Genomic DNA, 24,024 nt, shown 5'->3' with positions numbered 1-24,024 from the left:
TACTACCTGGAGCACATACCTTCGGCACAAAGGTACATTCCACAAGTCACAGTCAATGCAACCTGTGAGGAGTCACATACCTTCTCAGTGCAAATGTCTCCCCAGCATCTACAAGGCTGCAAGTGACCAGTAAGAGTTCGAAGAAGAACACTGTTAATAACACCAAAATGAAAAGCAGAAAGGGAAGATTGAAAAATAGACCCAAAGAGTGTTAAAATGAATTCGTAATTTCTGATGCTCAGCCTTTATATGAACAGTGCGATCGAGGGCCCAACTTCTCTAGGCCACTGAGGAACACCAGCTGGAGGCGAGGCGCGGCACCGGCCGCACATGAGAACCACCTCGTCCCACTAACTGGGCCTGCCCCAGGAAAGCCAGCGGGCAGGCCTGGTGCTGCTACTGCTTCTGGTTTGATAAAGATCATAAGCGATGCTAATGTGCAATCAATGAAAGGCCCTGCCATTGTTTTGTGGGTGCTGTTTTGTGTCTGTAAAGTCTATCAAGTGATTCTTAGGTGCAATCGAGCCCGAGGTACACATGCAACAATTGGGGAAGTGAGCCAACCAATCAATTCTAACTAAGCCTAGCTGGGAAATCAAATTAATGATGGCCCAGCTCTCTACCTTTGGTTCTTTTTTGTTTGCACACACACTGTCCAGTTCCCATACAGAGTATTTGTTGTTGTTGTTGTTGTTGTTGTTGTCTCTCTTAATTCCCTGGTGTGGGAATATTTAAGCATTCTTGATCTGGAAGCAACATGGAATAAAGACACGAGCGAGCGCTGTACTCAGAGTTTGAAAACACACACAGGGAATCGGGTCAATTCCCTTCTCTCTCAGATTCTGCACCTGAAAGAGACAGACAAAGCCGCTCACTGTTTGTGGGAGACTGAAAACCAGATGATGTCTGGGGAAGCACCAAGCGGAGTGCCTGACAGAATCTGCACTCACAGCTGCTGCTTAATTCTGGATATAGAAGTAAGGAATATTTCTTTACGTGACAAGTAGAATAAAGGTCTGATCACAGTGAGCAACTTGAAATGCCAGAGCCTCACCACATCTGCCACCGCTGTTGATTTCCTCTTGCTTCTTTATAATGGCTGGTTTTGGAGGGTAGGGCTTATGTATTATGTATATGTAATGTAAAGGCGACAAGCACATTCTGGGACACAATGTACGTTAGGTAATAACACCATATTAATAATAATAGGGGAGGAGAAAGGGGAGTCGCAGCAGTGCTATTATGCCCATGAATAAGATGTTGATCACTGCTTGCTATTTTCTCTTCAAACATATTATTTAGCCAGTAGTGAGCAGATTTAAAACCCACTGGGGTTCTTGAATTCAGCCTAGCTGAGTGGTTAAATCCAATGAAAATATCCTAGTTAGATGAGTTTTTGGCCAAGGGAGTTGAGTATATAAAGGGATATTTAACAGGGCAGTTTGTGAAGACGTCCATCTTTCAAAAATGGTAAGGGGCATGATGATAATACATGCATAGCATTTCCTAGTTTGCAATGCAGTTTCAGATTTATGTCATTTGATTCTTGAAATAACTTTGTGAATTAAGCAAGAACTCATATCCCCACTTTGCACACAGGAAATGAAGACTTGAAAACAGCGTTGTCCAAAGCCACACAGCTAGGAAATGGCAGGGTTGAAACTCATCTCTTTTGGCCTTCAGGAAAATCACTTTTATGAGGTCCCCCCAGCAATGCTTTGACTTCATCATGGTAAGCAGATGGAACTGGGAGACTCAAGTATTGTCTCTTGTTCCTCAGCAAGAAAGCTCACATTTGGACACCTCTGTGCACCTTTTTGTTGGTTACATGGTGCAACATGTTTGTGTAGAAATAATTCTGTGTAGAAATAAGTTTGTGTAGAAATAATTCTAGCTTGCTTTCCACATTTCCATTAGAAAACAAAGAATCTGGCCCTTCAGTGTCCCAAATGAGGTAAGAAAGAGTGGTGAATGGACATCACCCTGGGGTCCACAGCTAAGGTGTCCAGAACAGGCAACACGTGGGTATGTCATGTGACTGGGCATAAAAAGACATAAATCTAATTGGCTGGTCTCTGACTTAGCGGCTTGAATTTTCCACTCCATGGCCTTCAAGAGCATCACAGTCAGAGCTTGCCTAAACAGCAGACTCACCTCCAATTTTGTCAGGTTTTAGTGCACTGGTTCTCAACTAGGGCCAATTTTGCCCCCCCTATGGGGCATTTGGCAATGCTGAGGTCATGTTTGGTTGCCACATCCTGAGGTTCTGGAAGACAGCTACTGGCATCTAGTGGGTAGAGGTCAGGGATGCTGCCTGATACCCTCAGATAGGACAGCCCCCCAACAAACAATTATCTGCCCCAAAATGTCAGCGGTGCTAAGGTTGAGGCCCTTGTTCAAAAATACTAGTGAAAACTTGAAAAAAGTATACAGGTGAACAGGGAAAATACTGATTGCATCCTAGTACCAGAGTACAAGTTTGCCTCAGTTTTGAGGCAAATACTGGAAACTACTGCATTACCCAGAGTTAGGGAACTATGTCTGAAGAGGAGGAAGGCAAGGGTTTTCAGTCCTCAGCATCGTGAGCTAAAGGAAGAGAAGCGGTATTTCCACAGCCGCACAAACAAGACAGAAGAGTAAATGAGGCTTAGAAATAGAAGAACACAAAGTTTCAACGAGCAAGACTGCCCAGAGGCTGATTCAAGGAGGACTCTCCTGGCTGGCAGCGGCCATGGCAGCCCCTCTCCCAGCAAGAGCGATTCCCATTTCCACCAGACCCAGGCGCTCCCTCCACCCGGCAGATAAGGCTCATCCTAAACACTACTTCGTGAAGAACCCAGGACTCCAAGCTCCAGGCGCTGGGCAGCTGTCACTGTTTTGCATGCTCCTAAGCACTTCTACCTAAGCCCGGGCTCTCTCACTCCAGAGCCCCAAATGTTAGGCTCCCTCCCATCCTTGTGCTATACAAAGCACAGTAGTTTCCTTCTGCTGCATCACAGTCCCAGGATGCACCTAGCTGTGTCCCAACGGGGCTCACCTCTTACTTAGCAGGTTGCCTAAAGAATGATGCACTTGTGTACCTGATGACCCTGCATTATGCAATTATCTAGGGGGGAGAATCACATTCATTATGAGCACTTCCCGTAACACACATTATACTCCCTAAGTGGATATCTAGATGACAGAACTCTTGCTCTTCGTGAGAAAAGGTGTCCCTTTGTCAGTTTCCTTCAATATAGGTGACACCACCACACACCCACCAGCTCCTTACAGGATTCTAGGAAGTGAACTTGATCCCTCTCTCCCTCTACTGCCATACCCAACAGGTCCAAACCCTACGAAAGCTATAAAAAACCAATCTACCTTTAATACTAGTCACCTGAAGAGGAAGAAGGCGGTCTAGGGAGGAGACTTTTAACCAAAACACGTCTATACCTTCTTTCTGGGAACTGTTATAGTGTACAGCAGCAAGTCTGGAGTAGATGAGCCAATTCTACTGTTTATTTTTCACTCATCCACCATGACATCCTGCCCCCAAGATCCATACTGTCACCAGGTCACTGGTCCCGAGAACCTTAAGATCAGGGTCTTGGACTTAATTGTTCATTTTAGCATTGCCCCGAAGCACAAAGAGTTGGCATTCTGTTTCAAGTTACCTAAGGGAAACGGAACCTCAGGAAGGAATTTGACAATGCTCATCCCATTCAGCTCCCCTTTTGTCCTCAAACCCACTGATCAGTGTCATTGATTTCTAAATGGATTCTGCACACTGTAAAATCAAAGTTCAATTTTCTAAATAGAAGGCCAGTCAGGTCCACACTCATCTGCTACGAAGCATGCTTCTCTCTGCCTTTACTCCATGGGTAACTTACATATATACACATATCTCCTCCATCTGAGCATCCTTTGTGGTAGATTCACTATGTTACCTCAGAAACTCCTCTAAACGTTTTCTAAGATAGTTTGCATACAGTAGTCATTCAACTTGTTGGCTTTATGGTGGATATCGTGACTATATGGATACTGAAGACTAAAAGGTAAAAAACAATCAAACTTTTCTCCTATCGGTATCCTGAGCAGTCCTGGGTGATACAGTCTTAGTGAACCGGTTTATTCGTTTCTTCTACTATCAAAAGGTCTGACCTTCATAAGTGAAAAACAGAAGGCCAGGCAGATAAAAGAAACGCATTTCTTTCTTTTCTGACAGAAAAAGCACAAAGATGAGGGTATTAAGTTTTATAGCTAAACTCAGCAGATAATAAGCAGACAAAGGAGTCCTGCTTGGGGAAAGGTATTCTCTTCTTAGGGCAGTGAAAGCCTGTCATTAATTCACAGAGCAAGATAAAAAGCTCTTACGCCTTCTCTCCACCCTCTTCCTCAAACCATGTTCTGGATAATGATGTACCCAGCATGGGAACGCCCCTCTCTTTCCCCTTCACTTCTGGAAATTGCACTAGCCTCCAAGGCCCAGCTCCAAATCCCATTTCTAGATAGCAAGCCATCCCTTGCTATCTAGCTGGTAACTGATTGGTACTGCATCTCTCCCTATTTTTATTCACTTTCACTAAATTCCTGGAGAAGATATTAGCTGCTCTATCTCTGCACTCTCTTGGAATAGTGTGCATTCAGCAAATCCTTATCTACTCATTGACTTATACCAAGGTACAGACCTGAGTTGCGTCCTCTTAATTGAGAATTCAGCTACCTAATAATTAGAGTTAGCATCAGGCTTTCCCCAAGCCAGTCAGTCAGTCTCCCTGGGCTCCTGAGAACATGGAAACCATTGGCAGTCTGTCTACCTTGATCCTGGAGGGACTGGGAACTTCCCCACGTACAGACTAAGTGCCTTGGGAAATCCCAATGAAGTTACTCATCATAAACTCCAAACTAGTTAACTCAGAGCAAGTAGAGAAAGAATACACACACACACACACACACACACACACACACACACACACACACACACACACATATAGGGGGTTATCCCTGCCTAAATATGCATTTTCTTCTCACAACAAACCTGCAAAGGGAAGTGTGAGAGACTCTACTGCTTGTCTACCCAGAGCTCTTCCAGCTCTCTAGCGGAAAGGCTGCAAATATGCAGACACACAGAAACCCTCACTTTCCCAGTCTCCCCTGAAGACAGGACATGGACACATGACGATCCTGACCAATGCACCTGAGGGGAAGTCTGCTGGGAGACTTGAGATTCCTTCCTTGCGAGAGAGAGAGAGAGAGAGAGAGAGAGAGCGAGAGCAGGCAGCGGTGGCTCTCCTTTTCCTTCCCAACGTCCTGAGAGGAGATGCCTCCTGGATTTTGCTATGGCCTCTGTGACCAGGAGACCAAGAGAACCCCCAAGACGACTACCATCTCTCACGGAATGGCCAATCTTTGGGCTTCTTGCTGTGTAAGAAAATGAATAGGTTGCTTAAGCCATATTTAGGGGGTAGTTCTTTTACTTATACCAAAAGCAACCTAATTGATAGGAGATCATGTGAAACACTGGGAACCATACTTCTGTCACTTCTCTTTGGGAACTGTCATAGTATAAAACAGTGAGTCTAGAATAGATGAACCAGTTCTACTCTGACCACATAAATAATGCAACCAAGAGTCACTGGGGCTGCTCAAGAGAGCAGGAGGCAAGTCCTTAGTGACCTGCTTCTCCATTATACTTCTTCACCTGTCCCGCAAGAACATCTCAGACATGATCGAAGCAAAGAGGGTGGACTTACTAATATGCACAAAGCCCCAAGAAGTTCCGGGGTGTTCTTCCAACCAGATTCTCACCTGCGACACAGCAATGGTGGTGCCCGGACAGCCACGATTCACAGGCAGATGAGACAAACCCCACAGTGTGCGTGCGCTCTCCTACCTTTGAACACTCCATCTGCTCACCACACCTGGAGAACAAGGTTTCTCCTCTGATCACTTGCTTGACGTCATTATTTTCTCTTTGTTTTTCTCCTTCTCTCCCTCCCTTCTTCCAAAAGGAAAAAAATTTTTTGAAAACTAACTATAAAAATTTTGTATAATCCAACAATGACAAAAAAGAACCAGAATCCCTGTACCCAGAGGAAAGCTATTAAATGATGCCCTGTGTGCTTCCTTTTTCAATAATTATATAACCACACAGATGGCTTTAAACTGGGGGGGGGGGGGTAGCTTTGTGTCTTTTTTTTTTTTAATTTAAAATACATCACAAGTATTTTCCCTTTTCATTGATTCAAGTAACATTCCACCTTGTTACTAAACCAATAAAAATCTCATCAAAAGAGAGATTTTGAAAAGTTTCAAATATCCCATTGTGAAAATGTACCACAATCTACATTTTCACCACTCCTGGGATTTAAGTTGTGTCTAATTTTTGCTACTATAAACAATACCATCACGAAATCCTTGGACTCCACACCTCTATTTCCTCAGGACAGAGAATTTCTGCATCCTATAGCTTGCGTATAGTGCATATAAGTACTGCCACACTATTAAAAATAACACTATCCTGATGTTCATTTATAACAGAAATTTTCACAAGAGTCAGTCCGACTGGATACTTGCCAATAGTGGGTAATACATCTTTTTAAAGCCTTTCCCATTTAGATATAAAAATCTTACTTTTCTATTTCTTTGAATGCATAGCAATTCATTAGCAGTACCCCATATGTGCTGTATGTTATAACAGTACATACACCCTTTTACCATTTGTTTTTCTTATTTTGTGAATTCCTTTATTCGTATCCTTTACCCATTTTTCCATTGGTCTATTTTTCCTATTGATTTGTGAGCTCTATGTGTTATACGCTATGTGGGTTTCAAGTATCATTTTCCCAATTTATCACTTGCCATTTAAATTTGTTTCAATTGCTGACAGACATTCAGAATTTTTCCTTTTTTTTTCATTTCAATTAAATCTACTAGAGTTTTCCTTTGACTATATTTTCCCCCATTTCTTTTTGGCATATACAAATTTTCCTCACCCTTGAATGAAAATTTTCATATTTTTTCTTCTAGTTTTAATGCTTCTGCAAGTCTTCAAACTATCCAAAATTTATTTTTTGTATCTGGCATTATCCTATTTGATCTTTTCCCAAATGCTCAATTTCACAATAATGCCTTTTGCTACAGAATCCATTTTTTCTCTACAGGTTGGAAATTCTTCCTTGAGCAAAGGTTGACAATTACCCTGAACATAAGAGATCACTCTTTCCTTTCATATTCACAGCTGATAGAAGTAACAGTTCCTGGGACTCCTCCCTGCTGAGTGGAGGAAAAGCCTCAGCATTCTTATTAAGACTCCTTCATTCAAACATTTACTTAGAGTCAATTACACACAAGCACTATGCTAACAGTAGAGATAGGCAGGATAAGAACAGAGGGGGTCCATCCAAGTGGACTGTACATTGTAGTTAGAAGAATCAGACTTATAACTAATATTGGGCATTGAGGGTATTTAACAAATAATCATACAAGAGAGGTGTTTAACAAATAATTATACAATGGCGAGCGTTAGGGAAAAGGAAGCAGAGGGGCATGACAACTCTGAGAACCCAAACATTAATAGGATGTTGGGCCAAGAAGAGTTTCCTTGAGATTTAGGAAACAGTCAGTGGGGAGGGAAGACCACTATTTCAGGTAACATGGTGAACTAGATGACCTCAAAGCCTTCTCAGTGAAATATATGTAGTATATATGCATATAGAATATGTATATACCATATTACATACAATGTATGCATATGAGATCCATCCCATGCATGTATATTACATGTACCTAACACACACAGTATATACTAAAATGTATATTCTACATATACAACTAAAATAAACCTATGTAAGGGACGGCAATTTACAGCGTTATGTTCTAGGAATCAAAACCCAGACACATTATCAGGCTGAAGGGCTCCAATCCTGTTTCCACCCCCTTCTAGACCATAGGTCTTGGCCAAATGGTCTCTAGTTTCAGGTTCCTCATCTGCACAATGGGATCATAACAGCACTAATCTTAAAGAGTGGTTGTGATCACTAAAAAAGCTAACCCACATTAAATACTTAGTACTGTATCTGGTACATAAGTACCACATAAATGGCGGCTACTATTGCTATTTTATTACCATTTTCCTTGTGCATTGTTCTATCCCATCTTATTGTTTAGCTTATTAATATTTTCTCCACTCATTACTACACTTGCCAGAGGACTGCCATTTCCTACACACAGAACCAGCTTTCAAACATTTAATCCAGCTTTCTGTTTTTCATTTTCCTTATTTCACAGACTTCTGCTATTAACTTTATTTTCCTTCTGTTTCCTTAGGTCCACACCATTGTTCTTGTTCAAATTATCGAGTGGAATGTGAGGTTCATTTATCATCATCTTTGTGTTTGAATAATGAAGGCACTGAAGGCTATTAAAACATCTCCAATGACAGCTTTGAGCACACTCCATAAGCTTTACTGTGAAATATTCCTCTTTTGTGGTTTTCAAAATAGGCTATAATTTTTAGTTTTATTTCCTTTTGGATTAAATAAGCATTTAGAAAAATTCTTTACCTTCCCCTAATTTCCAGGTATTTGGAGCCCCCCATCTAAAAGTTTGTGATATGTACAACTAATTCATTGCAGTCAAAACTGGGGCCTATATAATCTTTATGGTTCAGAATTTAATGAGGTTTTCTTATGCTCTCAATTTATGTAATTTTTTTCACAAACACACAAAAATCCATTTCTATTCCATTTTATGGATATGAGCTTTGATATCTACTCATAATGATTATACTCTTAAAACTGCCTTTGTCATTAACAATATGATTTGCCTTGTTAGTGGCTGAAACTCTACCGATATATCCTATATTTCTATCAGTTTTTGCTTTGTTTATTAGAAAGCTTTCTACTTGGAAAACAGCTTGGCTATTATCTCCTCTTATGGATATCACACTCATCAACTTAAAATTACTAATTTCAATTAAATATACTTTATATTTGAGATGGTCTGAAATTAACATATTTGTACCCTATTTTTCTTCGTATGTCTGAGACATCCTAATATAAATTTTATTTTTAAATTTTATGATTTATTTTACGTATGTTTCTTTAAGATTGTAAGCATACGGTTAAGATACTGCTATCTAATCAAGCATCTGAGTTTTTTCTCCAATGACAGAAGTTTCATGCTTGTATATTTGTTGGTTTTGCTTCTGGAACAGTATTCTTGTGCATCATTTTTCAGCTTTGAGAAAAAATTTACATGCGTTATAATCACCCCTTTGAAACGAAAAACTCAACAAGTGTATACAGTGTGCAACCACCACACAATTGCTTTATACAATTCTATCACCCTCTCCCTGTGTCCCCTCAGCCCCTTTTCAGGTGATCCTGAAAAGATCCTACTCTTTGGCTCCTCGTAACTTCTGTCTTGCTTTCGAGAATTTTGTACAAATGCAGTCATATAACGTGTAGTCTTTTGTGTCTGTTTTTTTTCACTCAGCATACTACTTTTGAGATTTACTCATATTGCCATATATACCATATTCAATGCCGAGTAACATTCCATTAAATGGATATATCACAACTGTTTCCTCTGGCTAATGGACATGTGTATTCTATGAATAAAGCTGCCGTGAATAATCACAGACAAATTTTTGTGTGCGCACGTTTTTATTTCTCTTGCATCAATACCCAGGAGTGGTACTGGTGGGTTGTAACATACGCCTCATGGCTCACGAAACTGACAAACTGTTTTACCAAGTGGATGTACCACTTTACACGTCAGCTAAGTGCAACAGTTCCTGTTGTTCCGCATTCTCACCAACACTTTGTACTGTCAGTCTTTTTAATCTTAGCCACTGCAGGGGGTGTGATGTGGTATCCTGTGATGACCTTAATTTGCATTTCCCTGGTGACTAAGGATGCTGAGCATTTTTTAGGGATTTGCTGGCTATCCCTGTCTTCTTCAGTGATGTCTCTTAAAATATGCTGCCCGTTTTTAAATTGGGTCATTTGTCTTCTTGTTACTGTTGTATGAGTTCTCTACTTATTCCAGATACACATCTTTCATCAGACACATGCTTTGCAAATTTTCTCTCCAAGTCTGTGGCTTGTCATCTTCTTATTAATGTCTCGGAACAAAAAAACTATCAGTTTAGATGAACTGCAATTTATCAATATTTTTTTCTTTTAGTTTGCGCTTTTTTTCAGATTCCACTTAAGAAATCTTTGCCTAGTCTAAGGTCTCTAAGATTTTCTCCTCCGTTTTTTTCCTACCACCAGTTCTATTGTTTTTAGTTCTTATCTTTAGCTGTAAGATTCATTTCAAGTTAATTTTTGTATATGGTATGAAGAGGGTCAAGGTTCATTTTTTCCGCATACGGATATCTAATGCTCAGCATCATTATTATTTTTTTCTGCTCCCTACCTACAAAGTCTTTATATAGACTTTGTTTCACTTGCAATATTCACCTCCAACAACTCAGTTTTAATTCTATTTGTAACTTTACCAGTGGTCACCTTTGATGTTTTTCAGAAACATCTTATCTCTCCTCGATGATCAGAGAGAAGGGTTACAAAATACCACCTGAGTTCTACAAAACACAAGACACTTAGCAGCTTTGAGTCTAACAGCACCTCCCAACCTGTTTTAAAATGACTGGTCAGACTTCAGTATTCAGTACAACATCATTTACAACAGCCAAGACACGGATGCAACCTAAGTGTCCACTGATGGATGAGGAGAAAAAGAGTATCGTTCGGCCATAAAAAATAAGATCTTACTATCTGGCAACATGGATGGCCCCTGAGGGGATTATGATAAGTAAAATGAGTAAGACAGAGAAAAACAATTAGATATAATCACCCTTACATGGGAATCTTAAAACAAAAACAAACAAACAAAAAGAAATCCAAACCAAAAACAAAACAAACAAAAACAACCCAAGCTCATAGATCCAGAGAAGACAGACGAGATAGACGGTTGCCAGAGGTGGGAGGTGCGGGGCGGGCAACACAGGCCCAAGAGGGAACAACAACCAAAGGAACTGGTTATTTGTGTGTGTGTTTTAAAGAACAACTTCAGGCATTTGCAGTCATCTTTGCAACTGACTTAAAACAATTATTTACAGATCATTCCATGTGTAACTTCTTTCAGTACACACTGCCTGCCCCTTTAGAATGCGATCTCTTCATTCCCGAATATTCATTTTGATGACTGTTTTGGTTGGCTGGCAAATTACTGATGACATTTCCTCCAGAAGTACACAGTGGTGTGTATTTTGTGAGCTGTTGCACTGAATATCATTTTTCTGTTGTCTTTATACGTGAGCAAACGTGGCTGGTGTTCTGAGGTCTCTCTGTCTTTCTAGCTCAAAAAGTGTGGTAGACATTTTATTAAGAACATTTATTACCCCAGCAAAAAGGCTTATGTAGAACTTTTACTCTTCAGAGATGTGTTTCTCTCTACCCCTTGCCCTGGAGTTACGGTGGAGCCTCAGAAACCAGGTTTTGCTGCTTCTCCACAGCTACCAGTTGTATGTGGCCATTGAGCCCTTGAAATGCAGCCTGTCCTGGTTGAGATGTGTGAAATACACATCAACTGTTGAAGATCGTATGGAAAAAAGTACATGAAATATCTCATTAGCAATTTTTAAAATACTGATGTTGAAATGGCAATATTTTGGATATAGAGGATTAAGTAAAATGTTACTATTAAAATCCCTTTCACTTGGTTTCATTTTGCCCTTGGAAATATGACCAGCAGAAAACTTGAAATTATACCTATGATTTGTCATTGTATTTCTATCAGACAACACTGCTCAAGAGCCAGATTCCAGTCGTATTCTGGCTCACAATGCTGAGTAATTTCAACAAGTCTCTTTCAGAAGATTCCATTTCCTCACCTGGAAATGGGTGAAAATAATTATACGAACCTCAAGGCTTACTGTGGGGATAAAATAATAATATGTGTGTAAAACTACTGTGTTGGCACATAATCAATTCTTATTAATGAGAGCTATTATTATTCTCAAAGGAAGGATTTTTTTGTATTTTTTGTAATCCTTATGACTCATAATGTTTCTAGGGTGTCCCCTGATGTGGCCAACTTGTTGCTGATTTTGCCTGAATTGTAGGGGCTTTTTTTGATCTGTGTGCATAGAATTCTTCTCCCTTCTTGAGAATTTTTCTTGGATTTCATCATCCTATGGATGGACCACCCATCACCACCCTTGCCTTGAAGTTCCTGGAGTTCCTAATTTGCATTAACTTTTCATCACGCAGTCTCAGGGTAACATGTCAAAAAATACACCTCATCTGAAACACTGAGGGTCTAACATTTCACTCCCCAAGTCCAGCCTTTTATTCTTTCAAAACATTTGGAAGAACAGTCATGTTCTCACTGGGAAAATGTCTTAACTTCCTAATTCTCAGTTCACTCTGCCCATTCCTGTCACCCGTCAAATAGCTCTGGTTTTATTTTGTTTTGTTTTGGTTTGGTTTGGGGCCAGCTTATATTCCAAAATCCGTCGCTGTCACCACATTGTGGAATCACTGATGTTGCTTTTTAACTCAAGCTGTGGATAGGTACAATTTTTTAGTACTAGGGAAGAGCACTGTATTCAAAGCCAAAGAAGTAGATTCTGGCATCAGTTCTGCCTCCGATTAGTCCTTTGGTAAATTCCTTATTAACACAAGAAAACATGTGCTGTTTCCACAGCATGGGATTCTTGAGGACACAGTAGAATAAGGCACAAGAAAGCATTTCCTTCTTTATCGGGGGAATGGATTACAAAGGAGAAGAGGACAGCAGTGAAAACGGGAAGGGATCGACACTCATGATGGGAAAAGGTAGGCAAAGGGACACTTAATTACTCTGAATGTGTTTAGGTCTGAGCCCAGGCCAATTACAGCTCCTGACAGGGCATGTCACCTACATAGATCTGACACAACTGTAGTATTCTGAAGGATCACAGAGAATGGTGGACAAGACAGAGACAAAAGTCAGCACATTCAAGGAAGGCAACAACTTGGAAACCATGTATTACACAAAAATGTCACAAGGTATATTTAAGTGACAAAAGCGTTTGCCTTTGTGCTGGTGTTTGTGGAGTACTGCGGAGGTTCTCTTTAGATAACCGCACCCTGCTGTCCAGTGGGAGACAAACTTACATTGTTCTTCTCACGGGGGGTGGATCAACTGCTACCTACACTTCCCTACCTGTTTCCTAGGAAGATGTGCTTCCAGATGATGGACATTTTCACTTAGGAGGCACTCATGCAAACTGGAAATCATAGGGTTTCAGGGTTAGAAAGAAGCCCAATTAAAATAGCTACTGTTTTTAGATAGATGAGGCCCAGGGTTGGGGGGGGGGGGAGGGGGGTGGCGGCGGTGGTTAAGAATTGTCCAGGATCTCACATGTGATTCTTCCTAACACAGTCTCTTCCCCAAATTGAGTCTGGACATTTGGGCTGTGGAACCTGGGATGTAGTTCGAAGGGACTGCACTCGGCAATAGTTGAACTTCACGTGCAGTCTCCAAATACCCCCATGGGGCTGGAGCAGGTTCCAGTTAGACTCTGCCTGCAGAGCAAAGGCAGACATGCTGGGATGTATCTCATGGAGGATATGATCTGCTCTAAGATGCCCTGCAGAAGAGTAAGGATTGAAGTAAGGTATGTGTGATCTTTGGGATTGTCTTCGTGGCTTCTGTAATAATATGGCAATACCCAGAGTAACATACATTGGTTAATTGTCTTTTAAGATTGTTACCTCTAGCTCCCCTTTATTGGTGAAGATTAAATGCAGGAAATGAGGTCTCGTAATGGAAAGCACAGTGCTTGGCACATTGTGGGCACTCAAAAATTCTATGTTTTCCCTTTCCCTTTGATATATTTGAAAATGGCTATGATTAACCTCTTAAATCTGTTCTTGTTCCTTCTCTCTCTTTGAGTCTCATGTTATATAGGAGGGCTGGCGGAGGTTAAATCTTATGTTCAGGTATGGAAAAGTTACCATTTTCCCATCTCTTTATTGTCTTGCTTGGGCCCTGGATTATTCATGTGGTTTGTGAATATAAGGGTTGGTTCCGTAAGGCCAGCGATGGACCTCTGGCCTTTGTGTAGCAAAGGTGAGATCATAGGATGGACGTGGATGATTAAAATGCATCTGAAAATGTATTTAGAATGCTAGTCTTTGGCTTTTAAATATTACACATGGAAAATTGTAAGCAACCAACAAATTATAATCTGCGTTAAAAAGAATCTTTCTGTGTGAGTTGTACAATTCACTTTATACACAGGCAAATATTTCTTTAAATTTTTTTTTTTTAACATTTATTTATTTCTGAGACAGAGAGAGAGACAGAGCATGAACGGGGGAGGGGCAGAGAGAGAGGGAGACACAGAATCGGAAGCAGGCTCCAGGCTCTGAGCCATCAGACCAGAGCCTGATGCGGGGCTCGAACTCACGGACCGCGAGATCATGACCTGGCTGAAGTCGGACGCTTAACCGACTGCGCCACCCAGGCGCCCCCAAATATTTCTTTAAATAATGGGGTGTCCTAATGAGCGGGGCCTGTCCCCTTCTGAGAATCATAGAATCTTAATTAGGAAGGAACTTGGCATTCATCGGGCATAACCTTCCACTTTCTTCTGTAATATTCTATATAAATGGTCATTAATCTTCTGCTTTTGAATACTTCCAGAGATAAGAGACCATTACCTCCCAAAGGACCTTGTTCCATATTTAGAAACTCTATTAGAAATATTCGCCTTGTGCTGTACTGAAATCTTTTATCTTTTTGATTCCCTCATTGGTCCTGAGCATTAATAAAGACCAAATGCAAGTGTGTATATCATTGTCTGTTAACTCATGTGCCTGCCCCACTAGACTGTGAGAACCAAGAGGGTAAGGTCTGTAACTTTTATCTCTGTGCCCAGCTTTTCGGACAAAACCTGGTCAAAAGTGGCTCCAAGAAAAGCATGGATTCCATGCTTTGGGGTGACAGAGCAAGTCAACCAGCTGTTTGGAGACTGGCAGATCTCCTATGTAGGAAGCTGATTGTTAAGAGTCAGCCATCAATATTTTCTGTAACCATCATCCTGAATCCCACTTCATAATCTTTCTGATGTTGGTAACAAGCAGGCATCAGGCCTAAGAGAAAAGGAGATAAATCATGACCCTTGACTGGACAGGTGAATCATGAAACAGCCCCTACCCCAGAAGCTTCTCGTTGCTAGCTCGGGATCATCCTCACCCCAGTTGATGGCATGGGGGTGACTTTCTGAGCCAAGTGGGGCAAGATCAAAGCTGGTATGTAGGTAAGGTCTTCTCTGAAAACTGACAAGATATATATTGCTGATTTAAGGCAAACCGTCCAAGGTAGTGACTACTTCGTTTAGAAAATAATCCTTGGGTGCAAGTGATAGGGCCTCCCCGAACCTCAGCAGCATCGTTGGTGGGGTGTCTTTTTATCCTCAGCAGGAAGCTCCAGTCCCGATAGGCCTTTTTTTTTTTTTTTTGAATTTTTTTAAAGGTTTTATTTACTTTTGAGAGAGACACAGAGCATGAGCAGGGGAGGGGCAAAGAGAGAGGGAGACACAGAATCTGAAGCAGGCTCCAGGCTCTGAGCTGTCAGCACAGAGTCCGATGCGGGGCTTGAACACACAAACTGCGAGATCATGACTTGAGCCAGAGTCGGATGCTCAACCGACTGAGCCACCCGGGTGCCCCCCCCCCACCCACCCCAGTAGGTCTTTAACAGAGGGGTCATGCTTAACATTTGTTCTTCAGGAACAACCAGAAAAAAAAACCTCCACTGACAGCTTAGAGGACCCCTGTGCAGACACAATAACAGGGTCCCAGCTTAAAAGTTGGCTACAGAGAAGGAAATTCAACACCGGGGAGCACAGGTTTTGGAATCAGGTAGTTCTGAGTTTTAATTCTGGCTCTGCCATGTATGAGGTGCATACATGACTTGGGGTTAACCTCCCTAAGCCTCAGGTTCCTAGTCTGCATAGTGGGGGTAATAATAGCACCTGTTCCACAGAGTTCTGAGCATTCTATGAAAGAACCACACAAAACACAAGAAACAAAGTGTCCCATCAATAACACCTGTCATACTGCAGGCTATGGGGTCCAGAGGCACCAAAAGCAAGAATTCTGTGTTCAAGTGCAACCCAACAGTGGCAATTTCATTCCGCAGCGGCTGCAGCCCATGCCTCTCTCCTCCTTTTCAGATCTGCTCCACCTCCGAGTCTACTGAATTATACAATCCCATATCTCATCTCATTTCATTTGGAAAGGGAAAAGTTAAACAGCAGCCTTGGCATTCATTAGATGCCTGATCTTAGGCAAATACTCCTCAACTCCGTGCTTCAATTTATAAATTATCTGTGAGATGGAGGTAATAAAACTTCTCAGTCCACCCCACAGGGCTGTTGCGAGGAGTGAGTGACGGCATGCCGCCATCTACAAAGCTCTACACAAAAATAAGCCCCCCCCCCCAACCCCCCGCCTCCTGCTCCTCTCTCCTCTGTTGAAAGGAGCTGCATGTCTTGAGTGGAGATCGGGGCACAAAGACGCACTCAGTCCTGGTAGCCTGTTGACATGGGGACTTGGAGGCTGGAAATGAATGGGCCCTGTAAACATCAGGAAGACCAATGAGCATTTCACAGGCCACAGAGACAAGCAAGCTGAGTGATCACTATTTGCAAATCTACACTAATTGGTCATTACTGAGAGAAGCATACCAGTCCACTGCGAATTTCCCACAGTTCATTTTTAATCATGCACCAATCCCTCATAAATTTCCTCTTCCCTCTTAGTCCATTCTCCGGCACTAACGGATATAATAAGGGGCCCACAGGAGTATTTCTGAGAAATGCCATTTCCAACAGCTGTACAAAGCGATTTCTCGGCACCAGATCGGAGAGGCCATCGTGTGTGTCTGCTGAGGGTGCCATCTGACACGCTTCCTGAACGCAACTACAGAACACAGCACACGTCCCTTCCCTTCCTATTCTTCCCCCTTTGCTAACATCAGGTAATAGATGGTGTTTTAATGCATTCATGGAAAGACACTCACCTGTCCCCAGGGATGCTCTTGGGACTTTACACGGGGTTGCACAGATGGAGCTGCCTTATTTATGCCACTGCAGGGTCACTGGTAGACAAATTTCTGGCGGCCCGCCCGTGGCCCAAGGCACAACGGGCCTCACGAATGTGGTGAGCCCTGACAGTGATAAAGAAACCCCTTTCTAATGGCTTTATTACTCTTGGGAACCAGCACTGAGCTTATTGTATATCATCATTTTGCAAATATTTTCATAGGCCAGGCATCACACTAGGCACTGAAGACAGCAGGGTGATGAGAAGCAGACGTGATCTCGGCGCTTTGGAGCCAACTATCTGGGGAAGAGGACATTTACCAGCTTACTACACAAAGGCAGGAAAGAGCACACAGGGATGAGTTTACTGAAGACATGTAGGAGACCCTATGAGAACCTATAACAAAGGAACCCCTATGAGATTATGAAGGCAGGGAAGATTTCTCAACGTAAATGTAGCTTAAGCAAAAGAACACGAAATTAACCAGCAATTGGAAAGAGGAGGCAGGCTGGGGGACAGAGGTTAACAGACAGAAAAATAACCAGTGCAGCGGCCCCTGGTGGGAGGGAACGAGCAGAGCCGACGTGATGATCTAATGGAGGGAGGCAGGAGCCAGAAAGCCCAAGGAGATGCCACTCAGGACTGTGGTCTTGATCTTAGGAGCATGGGGAAACCATGGAAGGTTTTAGCCACAGCAAAGGGGATGGCATGGTTGGGCATGCCGTTGGGAAATCCAACTCACGCTACTGATGGAGAATACATTTGGGGGAGGTGGAGTGAGCAGAGCAGAGGGGAAAAGACTACTCTGGACAGAGACTGCGGTTGTGTTAGGGAGAGGTCACAAGAGCTCAGAGTGGGATGGTGGCAGGGGAGACGGGAGACCAGCTAGGATGTGGAGTGGACAGACACACGGTGAGGAAGAGGGGCTGTCAAAGACAAACTCTTGGTTCTGGGGGTGCAGCTAAGCAGACAGATAATGGTGCTACAGCCAAGAGATGCTCAGGCTGCAGGGAGTAGGCAGATCATGGTTTAGAGTTTGCAGAGCTGGATTATGCATAAATCAGTATTACTGTGATCATCAATTATGGCCAAATTATGTGTACAAAATGGTTTCACACCCATTGTCCTTACAGGATTCGGACAAGAGTCTCATGGGATACAGGATGGTGGGAGATGGGTGCTAACTGGTAGGGAGATAAAATGCAGGTGTTCAAGACCTTGCACAGTGTAGCTGGGAGCAAAGGTCACACTAGAGGACAGGACACTGAAGGCAGCATCCTTTGGAACACATCAGATTGTTGTTGTTTGTTGTTTTTATTCCTATTTTTTAAGCCATGGAATCACCAATTCAAATGGATAAAAATCCAGTATATAAAGTAATAAACAGCAGGTCCACCTGGATTAAAGTGGTCATGGGAGAGTCAGAGCACCAACCCTCCTTCCCCCATCTCGTTCAAGACCTCAGGGAAGCCCTGCATCCCCAGGAGATTATAGCCCTTGCTATACTCCTTGCCTTACTCCTTCAGTTTCCCAATGGTCCACAGGTTTCCTAACAGGCCATATACTCCAGAGTATTTTAATCCTATGTTGCCTTGGCTGCAAAGGGGAGTGTATGGGGCATTTTCAAGAACTTGCATTTCAGGCACTGCTGGGCCTTCATAGGAATTATCTTGTTCAGGGTCTGACTTGGTGGCCGGCCCTGATGGAGCCAGGGCTCAGGACCCAAATCAGATGGTTCTTCAATGGCAAGTGAGGATATGAACCTGGGGTTCTGTTCATCTACTTTTGTGTTTTCTTAAAGAGTAGGGTGTACAGGCTTACATGGGACATGGCACAGGATAGTCCCAAAAAGGAGAACGAAGAAGGAGGCAGGAGCATCCGTGAGAGCCAGGCACTGTGCCTCCCCTCCCGCTGCTTTTCCCCACTGTGTTGGCGCTTAGACCCTGGGAGACAGAGAGGCTTGCTTTCACCTTAATTAGTGCAGCAATTTGCTAAATTCTGTTTTTCCCTTTTAAGAGTGTTAATCAATTTTAGCTCAGAATAGATTGGAATGGCACACAAATTACCACGACAATCCCCAAATGCTAAATTCTGAACATCTCGATCAACCTCAGAGCCTGAAATATGGGAAAATCAGAAACTCCGGCCGGCATCTCTGTGATCTATTTAAAATGTTATGGCTCCGAAATGAAAAGATAATGGTTTTATGAGGTTTGGAACAAGCAATTTGCTCGAATCTGCCTCATGCCTAGGTGTTTAGTCCTTCCCAAGGTGACTGGAGATAGAACATCAACATATTTCTGCAAAGTTACATGTTCCTCTAACAACAGCAATTTGTTAAATCCACAAGCATTACAGGGTACCAACTGTGCACTAGAAATTAGAAAGGAGTAAGACGTGCTCCCGCCCCCTCCCCCATTAAGAAGGTTCTAAACTAAAGCGGTAGACAGACACGTGAATAGAGAACATCTTCCTCTTTTCTGGAGAGGTCAGGGAAGGCTCTCGGAGGAGGTGCCAATGCCGCAGCGTCCTGCAGGGTGAGGAGGAGTTGTGAAAAGGCAGGTGCAAGGGCAGGCCAGATAGAAGGAACACCATCAGCAAAGGCTCCAACACAGGAGAGCCAGCAGGGACCAGAGGTGGTTTCTTAGAGCGGAGTATGGGACTGGAAGAAGAGTCAAGAGCCAGAAGCAGGACTTCTTAATGAGACCGTGAATCTCAGTCCTGATGCAACAACGTGGCACAACATGGATTCTAAACAAGGAAATGGCATGACCAAATGAGTCTCGTCTGGTGAAACCCTCCAGTCCAACACAGTCTGTGCTATTTATTCAGCATGATCTTTTAAAGCACACTGACACATATTCTCTCATTTTTGCCTATTAATTATCCAATTGAGGTTGATATTATAATCACCTTTTCACTGATGAGAAACAGACAAAGCAAAGGTCTAAGTTATTTGCTTTCTATCTTATGACCAGTAAATGACAACATACGAATTACAACCCGGGCCCATCTGACTCTGAGTTCAGCACTGACCTCACTGGGGAGCAGAATTCTCTAGAACGGCCACCACGGACTTCTTTCAGATGTATACCAGGCCAATGGCCTCCACCTCTAAGGAAAGCCCTGGTGGCCAGAACCGCACAGACCAACATGGATTCTGTGCTGAGGACGTGGTTGCTCTAATACTTTCCGCAGTCAAATCTGATGCAGGTGGCAAACAACATTAATTATATTCTGGATGTTTCCAGTTGAAAGCTGAGATTTCCTCCACTGCCAGTCTGCCGAACCACAACCAGGAAAAGCTTCCAGCATGAGGAGCTGAGGGGGCCACCTCTCCCCTCCCGCCTGTACCTTGAGCTCGTCCGCATTGTAGAAGTCTACACGTACGGCGGGCACCATCCACGTCTGGAAGAGCGTCGCCAGGATCTGCTCTGCGATGGAGTCGGCGATGAGGTGGAAGTGGAGAGGGTTCCGTCTGTAGGAAGCAGGGAGAAGACGGGTCAGCAGGGAGAGTTCCAGCCATAGAATCACATGCTTACCAATTTCACAGCAGCTGTGAAAGTCAGTCAGGCACGTTACCAACCCAGCGCTAAAAAGGAGAGAAGGCATCTCACGCAACCTCAGGATTTCAGAGAGGGTAAAATCATTGGTAACGCTCCATCCAAGCCAACCACCATACCTGTTACTAGCATATTTGTGTTTCCAGAAATCTTAAGCATATGTAACAATTTGGTCAAACGGTATCTGCATTAGTTTCAGAAGCACATGGACAGAGAAGGGTCTCTGGACTGGCTGAATGCAACTGGGAAGATTCTGAGTTCTGTTTTCTGCTTGCTCCTCTCTAAAAGGAACCTAGGCATCCAAGATGGCATCACCGGGGGCTCCCATCACTGAATGTCAGCTTACCCTCACTTAACATTCCTACAGCTTTTCTTTGTTCCACCTCCATCAACCAGCCATTACTGAGGCAGTACCCAAAATACAAACTAGCATTACATATGGGAAAAGCTTCCGGAGTCAACCAGAAATGGGTTCAAGTCCCAACTGTGGTATTTATTAGTGGGGATTCTGAGCATGTCACTTCTATTTCTTCACTGCTGCTGCTTCATTCTGTAAAACGTTGAGAAACATCTCCTTATCGGGCTACTGTGTCGATAAGTATAATATATGATGCATATCAATAATAAACACAGATAGGACAATAAATAGCAGATATGTTCTCTTGAGAAAGCACCAGGCACAAAGCCATAGTTCAATCCAGGAGGGCTACTCTCATAAATACTATCGAGCTAGTAAAAACAGCAGCATAAATTGTAACACCATGCATGAGCACCTTTGGGAAATCTAAAGGAGAATGACCTGGTCCCCGTGACTTCAAGGAGCTCATAGTCTTTAGAGGGACGGGGGATCCACAATTAAATACAAACACAAGGTGGAACATAATGTTGGTAATAACCACAATAGAACACAATGTTCTATGGGAGTAAAGAAAAAGAAGGGCTAATTCTGACTGGCTCAGGAGTACAAGGAAGAGTTGGGGGAGCAATACCTCGAAAGATAAAGGGGTTTGAAAGGAAGCAAAGGGAGAGGGGGACACAATCCAAGGAGAGTAACAGGAGACTATGGCCAGAGCCGAGGGGCATGCCAGGAGTATGTGGGGACAAGCAGTTAGCTGGGACCCAAGGGTCAGAGCAAAGGAAGACAAAGTGCAGGAAGCAGTGCAGTGAACGCCCAGTTAAAGAGTCCAGACTTCATCAGTGAGGCGTGGTAGCAACATGACTGATTTCAGCTCAGGCCTCTCCCCAGCCCTGCTCTAGACCCTCCCTCAGGTTCCCATGCTCCCACGCTGTCTTCACCTAGGCCTTTGCATATTTGGTTTGCTCTGTAAGAAACCTTCTTGCATTTGGTCCTTTGATAACTACTTATTGAGCACCTACTACTTAGCGGGAGATGAGCAGGATGCTGGGGACAAGGTAACACACACCATCGCTGCTGTTGGAAATCTCATGGTCTGGCCCTCTCCTCTCCCACCATTCACGCTGCCCAGTCAGCATCTGTCTCTTATCCAGTCTTCAGTTCTGAGGTCTACCACCATTTTCTCCTAGAGTCCTTCCCTGACTACCCATGACTGGGTCAGGGGCCTTCCCAACGAAAAGCCATCTTAGTGCCATGTACCCACCCTTAGGTTTTGCTCACCTGTTTACCTGTCTAGATCCTCACATGACTGTGAGCTTAGGGAGGTCAAGGATTGGGCCAGTCACGTTCAAGTGGATCACCTTACGATGTAGCTCTGTGCATGGAATGCAGAAAGAGTTCAATAAATGAACTGAATGGAGGGATGGGTGATGGAAAGTGGACAGATAAGGGGAACCAAGGTGGACACATCATTTGGAAGACAGGACTAGGTGAATGTGAAATGAGGATCTGAGTAGGACTGAGTCTGGGGAAGAACAATAAGGGAGCTGAATCTAGAGGGATTTTAGGAAAAGAGATCTTAGATATGGGGGGAAATGGAGAAAAAGAAGCAGAAGGGGACACTGAGGTTCCTGGGTTGGTGGTGGTATCTCCAGGACAGGGGATAGGAGAAGAAAGGTATATTGGAGGAAGATGATGGGTTTGGGATTGGAGGCACCAAGTTTAAGATGAGGGGGGTAAAGCCAGATGGAGCTGAATGGATGAGTTTGGACCCAAAGGCAATTATTATCCAAGGCAAACCCACCATCTACATAACAGGTGCTCAAGGGTGACAAACTGAATAAATGAATACAAGACCCAATCAGCACTGCAGAATTTCTCCACAGGGACCCATTGCCTGAAAAGTGCAAATGTGCCCATAAACTACCTATAGTCAAGGGGAAGGGGCACACCTGCCCTACAACATTCCCTGGAAGTCCTAAGAAGCTTCCCCATAAGAAGCTACCAGGTGGACGAGGGAGGACTGGTGCCAGTGGCGGGGGCATGTTTATCAGCCAGTGACTTGCCTGAAGGCTAAGTGAGAGGCAGCTCATCAGAGTCACTGGGAAGACACATGGGTCCATTTAGCCCTCAGTGTTGGCACCGCCACCCCCCCCACCCACAGGAGCCACAATGGAGACTTATGCATCCAGAATGGATAAAGGTAAGCCTTTGTAACTGTCAGTTTACATTTGTATCCACAATAGAGGAACGGCATAATTTTCGACACCGAATGGCAATACCAAACAGACCAACCTACGTATATTCGTTCCAACACGATCACGCTGTCCACACGTCTGTATCTCCATGTGCAGCTTGCTCTCCAGGGAATACTCGCCCCTACTTAGAGGTCCCACGAATTCCTGTTCCTCCTTCAAACTTCCCTTTTTAAGTCATTTCCTCCAGGACACCTCCTATAAGCCCTCTCTCGTCCTTTTTCCTGCTAACCTGGCATCTCCTACGAAAAACATGACTACCATTCCTAGCACGGCACTACGATACTTATTCAAACATGTGGCTCCTTTTCTCTACTACGAGGCCCCCAAGGACAGAAACCATGTTTTCACCTCCATCTCCAGTGCCCTGCAGAAAGCCTGGCACATAACAGGGGCTCAACAAACACTTGTGCAACAGGAAAAGAAAGCCAATGTCCCTCCTTCTAGGCCACCATTAACTTTACCGTAAGAATGGTAACAATAGTCAATGGCAGTCTACATCAATGCTTCAGAGCTGGGGGCTCTGCTCCAGAATGTCTGGAGTGGAGCCCTGGCTTCACGAACTGCTAACTGAAGGCCCAGAAGCACATCACTTCATCTTTCTAGGCATCAATCTATTCATCTCCAAATCAAGAATGGTAATGGTAAGTAAACAATACCTCACTGTGCAGACTAAGTGACATAATGTATATAATTTTTTTAATGTTTATTTATTTTTGAGACAGAGAGAGAGAGAGAGAGAGAGAGAGAGAGAGAGAGAA

The 24,024-nt window shown here is 43.3% G+C and overlaps 1 protein-coding gene across 3 annotated transcripts in view; it reads right to left on the bottom strand.

Moving 5' to 3' along the window:
- Positions 1-24,024, bottom strand: part of LARGE1 (LARGE xylosyl- and glucuronyltransferase 1) — a 545,419-nt gene that overhangs the window by 244,299 nt on the left and 277,096 nt on the right. For all 3 annotated transcript variants that reach the window (XM_040490968.1, XM_040490969.1, XM_040490970.1), the window contains one exon: positions 20,445-20,568. In XM_040490968.1, coding sequence (XP_040346902.1) covers positions 20,445-20,568 — 124 coding nt within the window. The remainder of the gene's footprint in view (positions 1-20,444; positions 20,569-24,024) is intronic.

This window comes from Herpailurus yagouaroundi, unplaced genomic scaffold (genome assembly GCF_014898765.1).
Source record: "Herpailurus yagouaroundi ecotype Mexico unplaced genomic scaffold, PumYag 182, whole genome shotgun sequence".
NCBI lineage: Eukaryota > Metazoa > Chordata > Mammalia > Carnivora > Felidae > Herpailurus > Herpailurus yagouaroundi.
Note: the sequence above shows the minus strand (reverse complement) of the source record. Positions and strands in the feature narration are given on the sequence as shown.